The sequence below is a fragment of the Pygocentrus nattereri genome, chromosome 27, assembly GCF_015220715.1.
Source record: "Pygocentrus nattereri isolate fPygNat1 chromosome 27, fPygNat1.pri, whole genome shotgun sequence".
Classification (NCBI taxonomy): domain Eukaryota; kingdom Metazoa; phylum Chordata; class Actinopteri; order Characiformes; family Serrasalmidae; genus Pygocentrus; species Pygocentrus nattereri.
Genome location: NC_051237.1, coordinates 126,532 through 139,194, shown reverse-complemented (window position 1 = coordinate 139,194; position 12,663 = coordinate 126,532). Strand labels below are relative to the sequence as shown.

At 39.3% G+C, this 12,663-nt stretch overlaps 1 protein-coding gene across 1 annotated transcript; it reads right to left on the bottom strand.

Moving 5' to 3' along the window:
• Positions 1 to 593: 593 nt before the first annotated feature.
• Positions 594 to 10,952, bottom strand: irx4b (iroquois homeobox 4b). The gene is made up of 5 exons (XM_017708638.2): positions 10,883 to 10,952; positions 9,897 to 10,121; positions 7,325 to 7,431; positions 5,698 to 6,017; positions 594 to 1,246 (listed from the first exon to the last, which is right to left on the bottom strand). Exons 1-5 carry the CDS (start codon positions 10,925 to 10,927, stop codon positions 636 to 638), a joined length of 1,308 nt encoding a protein of 435 aa, XP_017564127.2. The 5' UTR covers positions 10,928 to 10,952; the 3' UTR covers positions 594 to 635.
• Positions 10,953 to 12,663: the final 1,711 nt, after the last annotated feature.

Below are 12,663 nucleotides of genomic sequence, written 5' to 3'. Positions count from 1 at the left end.
GCAGCACTAACTGCTGGAGGCTGAATGGATGGAAATAAATATATATATATATATATATATATATATATATATATATATATATATATATGTACTGTATATTTGTGACATCACAGAAATGACGTTTTCAAATTGGGCTGTTTTGTAGCTTCCTTCTGATATATGAACTGTATGGAATGGAGAAGGAATAGTAAGTTCTGAAACTTTAACATTGTTTCCATATCTTTGCTACTGGAGCAAAACCTTGTATCTCCAAAATGGTAACTTTACAGGAGAATGAAGGAAAAAAAGTGTTTTTAAAGTGGAAGTTTAGGTAGGAAGTCATTTTGGGTCATTTAGATTAGTCCATTTATCATGGTATCTTTATACAATGCAAAGGGAAACAGACGTTTTCAAACTAAGCAAAAAAAAAGCACAAATTGAGATACAAGGTTTTTGCAAGACAGCAACAATGTAGTATCTTTAATTAAAAAAAAACTGGAAAATTTCCCATGACATGGGCCCTTTAAAAAGTTTCTTATTTATAGACTTGGCTCTTTAATGAACCATCCTTTGAAAGTTTCTTTGTGGAAAGTGCCAAAGAACCCTTTCTCTAACCTTTACTTTTAAGAGTGCGTATTAAAAACCATTCCAGTTGATTATGTAAGCTGAGCAGAGGTAACCGGCTCTTGCAGTCCATGAACAGTGTTCTCTGACGTTGGACAGCTGCTGGAGCCCGCCCACAGTCCGGAAGAGCTGGAGAATGTTTGGTTTAAGTTGCTTTGGGAGTACAGGGGATCCTGGAAGACACCGTCTATCCAGTTTCTGAGACTGGACACTGCAGAGTCCTGCTGGCTTTCTGCCAAGTCTGAGTCTAAATGGCACTCGACAGAGGATGACCTCACGCCTAGATCTTTGTGCATGCATGATGGGTAGTCAGCATTGTTTAATGAAGTGGCGGTCTGTGCTAGTGACCAGATTTTGGGCTTGGTCTCGGCCGTCTGTCCTTCTTGTCGACCGTAGAAAGCCTTTGCAGGGTGGCTGCCATCAGCTGTAGATCCTAAGCAGGCTTTACCAAAACCAGACATCTCTGGAAGAGAGATGTGTAAGAGAGGCTCTCTGAAGCGATGACTCGTGCAGTCCTGTGAGTCTGGATGAGTGCTCACAGTAAACGACGCTTTAGGCTCGCACTCGGAGCTGTCGGACTCCGTTAGGTCCAAATCCTCCAAATCACTTTGTGGCAAATCTGCATCGTCTGCTCTGGGGTTGTCTGAAATCAAGGAACATACAGCACATAGTTTTTCAAAACCTCAGTAGCCTCCATAATATCATTTGCTGTGCTGAGAAAGGTCCACCTCCCAAATAATATCTGCTCTGTGGTGGTCCTACAGTGGTCTCTTTCCTTTGATATATTGGCTGGAAGGGGGCTGACAAACTGTGTTGCAACAGAGGGATCATCCTCATCCACACTCTTTAAAAGTTGTCCGCAAGGGTTCTTTAAACAATGCCATGGAAGAACCACTTTAGTTCCCTAAAGATCCAAGAGATTTGTGAGTGTGAAGAACATTTTCAAGGTCTAAAAAACTCTTTTTGAATGTTTAGAAAAGCATAGAAGCAATTTGGGGTTTCTTTTACATTATGCGGACATTAAACTTTAAAAGGTTCTTCACACTTACACATATCACTCATTCACGCAATCACTCACTCACTCACACACTCACACAATCACTCACTCAGTCACTCACTTACTCGCTCACTCACACACACACTCACTCTCTCACTCACTCATTCACCCACTCACACACCCAGTCACTCACACACTCACACATTCAGTCACTCAATCACTCACACACTCACTCACTAACTTACTCACTCACTCATTCACTCACTCATTCATTCATTCACGCGCTCACTCATTCGCTCACTGATTCACTCACTCACTCACTCATTCATACACTCAGTCACTCACTCACTCACTCACTCACTCACTCACACATTCAGTCACTCAATCACTCACTCATTCACTTACTCACACACTCAGTCACTCACTCACTCACACACTCACTCAGTCATTCATTCACTCACTTACTCACTCGTTAACTCACTCATTCACTCACACACTCACTCAGTCACTCATTCACACACTCAGTCTATCACTCACTCACACATTCAGTCACTCAGTCACTTACTCACTCACACACTCAGTCAGTCACTCACACACTCACTCACTCAGTCACTCATTCACTCACTCGCTCACTCACACACCCAGTCACTCACACACTCACACATTCAGTCACTCAATCACTCACACACTCACTCACTAACTTACTCACTCACTCATTCACTCACTCATTCATTCATTCACGCGCTCACTCATTCGCTCACTCATTCACTCACTCACTCACTCACTCACTCATTCATACACTCAGTCACTCACTCACTCACACATTCAGTCACTCAATCACTCACTCATTCACTTACTCACACACTCAGTCACTCACTCACTCACTCAGTCACTCATTCACACACTCAGTCTATCACTCACTCACACATTCAGTCACTCAGTCACTTACTCACTCACACACTCAGTCAGTCACTCACACACTCACTCACTCAGTCACTCATTCTCTCACTCGCTCACTCACACACACACTCACTCTCTCACTCACTCATTCACTCACTCACACACCCAGTCACTCACACACTCACACATTCAGTCACTCAATCACTCACACACTCACTCACTAACTTACTCACTCACTCATTCACTCACTCATTCATTCATTCACGCGCTCACTCATTCACTCACTCACTCACTCACTCATTCATACACTCAGTCACTCACTCACTCACACATTCAGTCACTCAATCACTCACTCATTCACTTACTCACACACTCAGTCACTCACTCACACACTCACTCAGTCATTCATTCACTCACTTACTCACTCGTTCACTCACTCATTCACTCACACACTCACTCAGTCACTCATTCACACACTCAGTCTATCACTCACTCACACATTCAGTCACTCAGTCACTTACTCACTCACACACTCAGTCAGTCACTCACACACTCACTCACTCAGTCACTCATTCACTCACTCGCTCACTCACACACACACTCACTCTCTCACTCACTCATTCACTCACTCACACACCCAGTCACTCACACACTCACACATTCAGTCACTCAATCACTCACACACTCACTCACTAACTTACTCACTCACTCATTCACTCACTCATTCATTCATTCACGCGCTCACTCATTCGCTCACTCATTCACTCACTCACTCACTCACTCATTCATACACTCAGTCACTCACTCACTCACACATTCAGTCACTCAATCACTCACTCATTCACTTACTCACACACTCAGTCACTCACTCACTCACTCAGTCACTCATTCACACACTCAGTCTATCACTCACTCACACATTCAGTCACTCAGTCACTTACTCACTCACACACTCAGTCAGTCACTCACACACTCACTCACTCAGTCACTCATTCTCTCACTCGCTCACTCACACACACACTCACTCTCTCACTCACTCATTCACTCACTCACACACCCAGTCACTCACACACTCACACATTCAGTCACTCAATCACTCACACACTCACTCACTAACTTACTCACTCACTCATTCACTCACTCATTCATTCATTCACGCGCTCACTCATTCACTCACTCACTCACTCATTCATACACTCAGTCACTCACTCACTCACACATTCAGTCACTCAATCACTCACTCATTCACTTACTCACACACTCAGTCACTCACTCACACACTCACTCAGTCATTCATTCACTCACTTACTCACTCGTTCACTCACTCATTCACTCACACACTCACTCAGTCACTCATTCACACACTCAGTCTATCACTCACTCACACATTCAGTCACTCAGTCACTTACTCACTCACACACTCAGTCAGTCACTCACACACTCACTCACTCAGTCACTCATTCACTCACTCGCTCACTCACACACACACTCACTCTCTCACTCACTCATTCACTCACTCACACACCCAGTCACTCACACACTCACACATTCAGTCACTCAATCACTCACACACTCACTCACTAACTTACTCACTCACTCATTCACTCACTCATTCATTCATTCACGCACTCACTCATTCGCTCACTCATTCACTCACTCACTCACTCACTCATTCATACACTCAGTCACTCACTCACTCACACATTGTCACTCAATCACTCACTCATTCACTTACACACTCAGTCACTCACTCACTCACACACTCACTCAGTCATTCATTCACTCACTTACTCACTCGTTCACTCACTCATTCACTCACACACTCACTCAGTCACTCATTCACACACTCAGTCTATCACTCACTCACACATTCAGTCACTCAGTCACTTACTCACTCACACACTCAGTCAGTCACTCACACACTCACTCACTCACTCATTCACTCACTCACTCAAAACATTCAGTCACTCAATCACTTACACACTCAGTCACTCACTCACACATTCAGTCACTCAATCACTCACTTACTCATTCACTCACTCTGTTGTCATATCATTCACAAAAAATTCCCTAAACCATTCATTCATCGTTTTTATTGAGTAAAAAGTTGTTTTTCTATGGCTTTATGCAGAGAACCCTTTTAGAAACCATTTTCTGTAAATGAAATTTTCCATGATATGGGCCCTTTAAAAAGTTCTCATTTTAAATAAAGTTCTTTAGGGAACCAAAAGTGATTCTTATGTGACCTCACTCTGGAGAACCCATTTTGGCATCCATATATTTAGGAGTGCATCATTAAAAACATTCCACATTATTTAAGCAGCGCCATTGGAGAACCATTTTAGTTCTTCTAAAATATCCTCCACATAATGTAAAGGTTCTATGCCATTTTAAAAACATTTCCTAGAACCTTTCCATTGTGTGAATATTCTGCAAGCTTTACATGGTGCTTTACATCTCATTTACAAAAAAGGGTTCTCTAAAGAACCATCTTTCTCAGGAAACCAACTGTGGTTCTTCTATGATATCGTGCACAAAAAACATCATGAATCATTTTTGTAAATGAGATATGTGAATGTGAAGAACCTTTTCAAAGTTGGATGGTTCTTCAAGGGTTCTTTAGTAAAGAAAATGGTTCCATATAGAACCATGAACTCTTAAGAGCCCTTTGCATTGTAAAAGGGTTCTTTGTATCATGGAAGGGTTCTTCAGATTAATGGAGAATGTGCCTTTTAGAACCCCTTTCAAAAAAGGTTCTGTATAGAACCATTTATAGCACATTCTCCATCAATCTGAAGAATCCTTTAATGATGCAAAGAACCCTTTAATCATGCAGAGGGTTCTTTGAGAGTTTATGGCTCCACAGAGAACCATTTTCTTTACTAAAGACCCCTAAAGAACCATAATTTTGAGGAGGTTTATCAATGTTTACAAAGATTCTTCACACTCACACATCATTTACACTAAAGGTTCCCCAAAGAATCATGCGCTGAAATGTTTAAGAGTAATGACTGGTGGTCTCTGACTTTTGGTACAGGTTTGAGGTTCTAGGTCTGTGTAATGAATGGCAACTCAGTGTATGTGCAAAATAGTAAAAATTCAAATGGTCAAACTGAGAGGAGTTAGTCTTAGTCTACTGCTAACACAGTCTTGTGGTTTATATTTGCTCATCAGAGACCAAATACAGAATTACTTACCATCAGGCTCTTTCTCAGATTTTATGTTCTCCTCCTGTGACCCCTCAACATCGTCGCTGTCTTCATCGCAGCCTTTCTCGTCTGAGTTTTTGTTGCGGGGGGACCAGGTCATTTTGTTCTCCTTCTTGAGCCTCCTCCTGGCATTAGCAAACCAGGTGGACACCTGGGTGAGGGTCATTTTGGTGATAATGGCCAGCATAATCTTCTCGCCCTTGGTGGGGTATGGGTTCTTCTTGTGCTCCTGTAGCCACGCTTTCAGGGTGCTGGTGGTCTCTCTGGTGGCGTTTTTCCTTCTTGTACTAACATCCATAGATCCGTACCTTGAAGGGGTGCATAGTCTTATAAGTGTTTTATAACTACGCAACTGCACAGTTTGGAGTTTTATGATACATTTAGACCTCTGCTGTCGGAACAAAGCCTTGTATCTCCATTTTTGTTGTTTTTTTTATATAAATTGAAAATGCTTGTTGCTCTTTACATTATATGTAAATTTCATGATTAATGGCCCAAAAGAAATGACCCAAAATGGCTTGGAAAAAAGTCTGGTTCCACTGACTTATGTTAAAAATACTGTATGTTTTTTCCTTCTCCTATAAAGTTATCATTTTGGAGATATGAGGTTTTGTTCCAACAGCAGCGATATGCAAAGAGCCTCATTAAACCTGCTTTTTACAGCTGCATAATGAGGGAAACGTGTCCTTGCATTTATACTGTGATTCCCAAATATCTTGAAATATATTACACTGCACTGGTCAATCAATGATATGGTTAAAAGTTTGCCTGCATTATTTTAACTAGTGTAAAGCTGTACAGAAAATGTTTGGTACTCCTGATCTAATAACATGTTTTGTTGATTTTCCACGTAAAAATAAGTTACCATGTCCTTTATAATATATATATATTATATTATTATATATATACATAATATAATATATTGCCCACCCTACGCTGATGTTCTCATAGACTCCTAGTTATTCCTAATACCAATATTACTGCTATTAATATTAGTAGTGTAATCACTTGTAGGTAGTTTGACCAGAGCAGGATGGGTCCCCCCCGGTGAGCCTGGTTCCTCCCAAGGTTTCTTCCTCAGCTCTGAGGGAGTTTTTCCTTGCCACTGTTGCCCCTGGCATTTTAATACACCCTTCAATTACTGAGTTTAACATATTAAGAGAAAAATGAAAACAGAAAATGTGGCCTGTGCAAAAAGCATAGCACCTTAACATTTTATGTTTTTGTTTTTTCCCGTATGTGACATTCAGCCAATAGATAAAACCTGTTCACTAACATTTTTAAGAAAAAAATACATATTTAAGTGTCTCTCTGTAGAAGATATGTTAACTCATTTTTTATTTATAAAATAAACAGAACATTTCATTTGACTGGGGCGTTAAAACTTTCACATACAACCGTAGTTTACTCTTGTTGTATTACTTGAATATCTTAATTTACTAAAACAACATAAAAACTCATCTGCAGCTGTGACTGGTCACACAGTAAAAAAAGCATTCTTACTGGTTAGAAGACTCATTTGCATATTACAGCCTTGTGAGACATCGATATTATAATAACAACAACAAGCAATATATTGTACAGTCCTCTCACTTCCACAAATCCTATATCTTACCCATATCCTTCATACTGTCCAAATGGATGATCACATGGGTAGTAAGCTGGACCTTGAGAGACCCTTCCATGTGCTGACCCTGTTCCATCTTTCTCACCAAGCTTGCTCTGTCCACAAGAACATCACATTAAGCATGAGCACAGGCATGAAAAGCAAGCTTGAAAGCTTTTCAACACACACCACTCCCTCCTTTTACACTGACACCAGAGCCAAAGATGGCCAGTGCACTTAAAGGCAGCAAACAAAGTCGTTCAGAGTGGTCTGATGTGAAATGGTTTCGATTTTTTGATTTTTTTAACAGTGGTGTTGGTAGGAACCAGAGGTCACAAGGTCTACAACACAAATATAGCCATTTTATTTACAATCCAAAATGACCACAGGACCTACACATGTCTGCTGTGTCAAGTTTTTATATGTAATATTTTTTAAAAAAATGTTGAGGGACTATTTTGCTTTACAATGCCCTGCACGTATCTCTGCTACGGGGGATTTTTTTTTTTTAGAAAAATCTGTTTTTTGATGACCAAAGCTTCAAAAATATTATATAACGAAGTCTCGGGCATCGTTATGTTCAAAATCATTTATATAATCATTTTCTTAGATGTAGCGTTAAGTGTTAAATGCTTCGGACCTCTGGTTCCTATCGCCACCACTGTGAACGGGTCTGACTCTGTACGTTTCTCTAGATTGGCACATTTTCACATCAAACTGCTCTGAATGACTTTGTTTACATCCATTTATTTATTTATGCAGAAAGTTAGTGGAGTTCCCCTTTAAGAAAGTAAAGGAGCAAACAGCTGCTAAACAGTAGAAAGCAGCTTCTTTTACAGTCTCTTAAGCTCTAGGTATTAAGCAGGTAACTGAGAGGTACAAATGTCAAAGTACAAGGATTTATTTTGGTAAAATGATGGCAAATTCCAAGGCAGCCGGACTAGATTACGCTGAAATGCCAAACAGGCTCTAGCACTTATTAGTTTTATTAAATTGGTAAATGTTTGGTAAAAACTCCAAAGTACTTACTTATTTTGAGGGCAAGTACACAGACAGTCACACTATAGAGTATTAAAATGCCCAACAGATTCTAGCCCTTGAAGGGGAATCAAGGGGTTTGATGTGAAATGCACCATTCTAGAGAAACGTCTGGAGTAGGAATTCTTCACAGTGGTGTTGATAGGAACCAGACACCCAAAGAGCTTAACACCTCTAAAAACTTAATCACAAGTTATTTTGCAAAGGGTTATGAATTTGCTGCCTGATGCCTTGGACATTGTTCTACGATTGTTTTGAGAGGAGGATTTGGCCTAGAGTGTTTTTTTCCTATTCAGGGTGGGGAGGTACATGCAAAATAGTTCCCTAAGAGCTCATTCATTTGTCAGATGTTCTATTATTTTCCCATCATCAACATTTCCTATTAAACCTATGAGACATGTGTAGGTTCACTGATTGTTTTGGACAGTAAGTAAAATGGCTATATTTCTGCTGTATGTGGTAAAAAATAGTATAGGTTAACTCTTTGGAGTAGCCAGGTGGTAAGTGCAAACGAACTTATGCTATGTTTCATTATAATGTCATAAACAGGAAAATCACTGGAAAATGCACATCTCAGGTTCAGTTTCCTTAGATTCAGTAAGTAGAAGACAACAGACGGGTGTATACTACGAAAGACCCTTATACAGACTTCAGTTTAAACAGGCTGAGGTATTCATAGGTGTTCATAGGAAGTGTGTAATAAAACTTGCTGGTGGGCCCTGGCGATATAGGGGGGCTAAATGTGTTACAGTGCAATTTAGCTTAGTCAAATTGTCTAGTTATTTACTATCATTGTATCCCAAACCATTTTCTAGTGTTTTCGAGTACCTCAGACTTTAAAAGAAGAAGTTACTATTATCACGTACTTTACACTGCTTTATTCATGGTGTTAAGCCTCCTTTTAGAAAGGAAGCTTATGGTAATATGAACAAACCCTGGTTGAATTTCTATATGAAAATAACTTAACACGTCCTCTTCAGTAAATACATGTAAATATGGCATTTTTCTATAAACGTTGATGCACAATTTCTATTTTTTGGCTCTTATGGTTAAAAAAAAGATAAAATGTGCCAGACGTTTTGCACAGATCCCATTTTAGGGTTGATTTTTTTTCCAATATGTTCAATTAAGTAAAGAAATATGCATTAAATCAGGCACTCTCTGTAGAGGAAGCGTGCACTTATTTTCACTTACAAAATCCACAAAACGTGTCATTTGACCAGGGGTGCCCAAACGTTTGCCTACGACTGCGTACAAGCCTCTTCATTCCACTCCTAGAGCTCCACTGCACAGCACAGTTGCAAGATCTTGCTCCTACACACCTGATTCAACTAATAAAAGGCTTATTGATTAGCCGATGAGCTGCACCGGTGGTGTTGTAACTCTGCTGCTGACCACCCCTGCCTGCCCTTTTGCTGAAAAAATATTATTTGATTGAAATGTGTACGTCATTTCTGCATAAATGAAATCTACTACATTACAGTAAAACTTAATCAAGAACTTTTTCTAGTATATATAAAAACAGCTCAAGTAAAATACACACCAGAGAATAGAGAGAAGTTGAATCCGTCCCATATGAGCTGTAAGTCCCATAGCTGTGGTTTTTCCCATAAGTAGAGTTCAGGTCATGCCTCGCGGAGGCCACCAGCCTCCTCTCATACACCGGACAGTAAAGAGAGCTCTGGGGGGAGGCTACTACTCCAGCGTCTAATGACGAGCCGCTGCCAGACTCATAGCATGCACCCAAAGCGTTGGAGGACCACAGGAGCTGTAGGAGGAGATGAATAAGATCAGATTTCTCCAAGCTGGTCCTGGAAGCTATCTGGCGCATTTCAAAGAAGAACCAGCTTTGCTTTCCTAAAGGACCTTTCAGTAGATGAGTCCTTAATGAACCTTTCTAGTAAGGGAGAGTGTGAAGAATGTGTTTACATTTGAAAGAATCTCTGAAACATTACAGAAAGAACCTTAAATTGGTGCAGAACGTTTACGTTATAAGCTTCTTTAAAAGGTTCTTGACACTCACAGATTAACTTCCCATATAAATTGACTCAGAAGTTACAATGAGACTGAATCTCATTTGCCAGCTTCTTATTGGAATTTTCCGTTCCACCTTAAACAGTGCAGCAGTTACATTCACTTACATTTAAGGTGGAACATAAAATTTGAATTAGAACCAGGTGAATAAGCAGCTTCATATCATATTTTTCTGCACATCCTTTGCTGTTTATGCTATGAGTTTCTAATATGTTGGAAAAGGCTATAAAATGTTTTAAATATTACTTAAATAAGATCATCAAATGTGATGTTTACATCACACAACACAAAATAATAACAGATAAAATTAATATCTTAATAACATGTATAAAAAAATAATAAGAAAGTTGTTTTGTCTTAAAAGTACCCACATTGTCTGACATTCTGAGTACGTTGTAACTCTAATAGTAACTGAAATACATGATCATCAGAAACTGTCTAAATGATGCACAAAAGTACAGAATTATATCTGTATTTTTTCCCCTGTGTACTTACCTGAGGGGCTGCTGAATAGGAGTAGCCAAACTGTGTGTATGACATGGTTAAGATGAAAGTCCAGCAAGGAGGAGAAAACGCATCTCAAAGCAGAAAGTCGCGCTGAGGGTCATCAGTTCATCTGCTGCGATCTTCTTACAAATGCAGGTGAATCTGCTTCAGCAGCGTGAGGCTTTTCCCACCCGTATTCGGACAGGCCCCGCCCGCTACGCAGGGATTGGCTAGCGCATCCTGGCTCCTGCGCTGTGATTGGCGAGTAGTTTACTCTCGCAGGAGTTCATTGAGTATAAACTGCTAGATAATTCTAACGAAAGTGGGCGTGCCCGAAAACGGGTGGGGAAAGAAACAAACAGCGCACTCCATTCAGTCCAGTCTTGTTTTTGCCTTCTCGCTTTAAAATAAGGACTCAAAGTAGCAATGCAAAGGAAGTTTAACCCACACTTCTCTGTTATAAAATGCTTTAAAAGGATTTAAATAAATAAACAAATGAATATACTTTTAATTTTAAAAATCTTTTGTACTATATATTACATATTTTGAAGATGTATATGTATTTTATATGTATGTATATATGTATTTTTTTTATATCTATTCATTATTCATTTATAAATCTCTCTCTCTCTCTCTCTCTCTCTCTCTCTCTCTCTCTATATATATATATATATATATATATATATATATATATATATATATATATATATATATATATATATATATTATTAATTACACCAGCTATGTTCTTCCCAAATTCCAAATTTTCCAAAATACAAATCAACTAAGAAAGTAATAAAATGCAAATTCAAATCCACTTAAGAAGTAATCATTTAAAAAATTTGAATGTATATTTTAAATTTGCTTAATGTTTAAGAATTGAGCACAAAAAAAAAATAAATAAATAAAAACATCAGCATGGTCTTGTCCCGCTTCTTCAAATGCTTTAGAAGGTCCTGTAGCAGAGCCCCGGGCTCCCTCTCATTAATGAGGACGTGTTCACTTCAACACCTGCCTGCTAGCACACACTTCACACACAGCTTGCCTGCACATGATTGATGACCACTGAGAGACGATTAGCATAATTGCTTTGCTCTGTACTTTCAGACACTTGACTACAATTAAACAGCGTTGTGAGGGTGGGGTCAGGACACAAGAACGGGCTTCATTACACTTTCACTTGGATGAAGTGTTCTTAAACAAACACCTCAAATATAGCGCAGGTAAACAGTGCTGAATGATCTAGGCTGAAGCTCAGCTTATGACTGAGTAAAAACGATAAGCTTGAATTATGACTGTAATGAAGGAGAACAAAGGAGTCCAACACTGTCTTCAATGCTGAACACTAATGTAGCCCTTAATGTCTAACCGCCATAACTGTCAATGGTATTCAGTGAACAGTAGTCATACTGATATAACTCTCAGGTATCAAAGAAACACTGGCAATGTTCAGACAGATAAGCATTATCAGAAGACAGAGGCAGGATGAAAGTCATCACATTACAATCAAAAATGACGGAAAATGAGAATTCTGTCTTTTAAATGTCATGATATGATGATCTGTGCTTAAGCTGTCCAGGAACATGAAGGAGGTAGATCAATTTTGGTTTCAAGTTGAGTCTAAAGTGGTCACATCCTATTGTATTTAATATTTTTCCTTCCATATTTTTGAGGTTTTGTGTACCAAAGCATGTCATCATTTCCTCTCTCTAAGGCCCTTACACTATTAGAAATAAAGGTTCTGTGCAGGTACTTTTTTTTTTTTTTAGTTCATCAAGGTATAAACTATG

Excerpts from the sequence above, each read along its gene's own strand:
- irx4b (XM_017708638.2), bottom strand. The coding sequence starts at position 10,927 with ATGTCATACACACAGTTTGGCTACTCCTATTCAGCAGCCCCTCAG. Across the intron at positions 10,122-10,882 it reads CCTATTCAGCAGCCCCTCAG|CTCCTGTGGTCCTCCAACGC; the intron begins GTAAGTACACAG and ends CTCCTCCTACAG. Across the intron at positions 6,018-7,324 it reads GGACAGTATGAAGGATATGG|GTACGGATCTATGGATGTTA; the intron begins GTAAGATATAGG and ends CACCCCTTCAAG.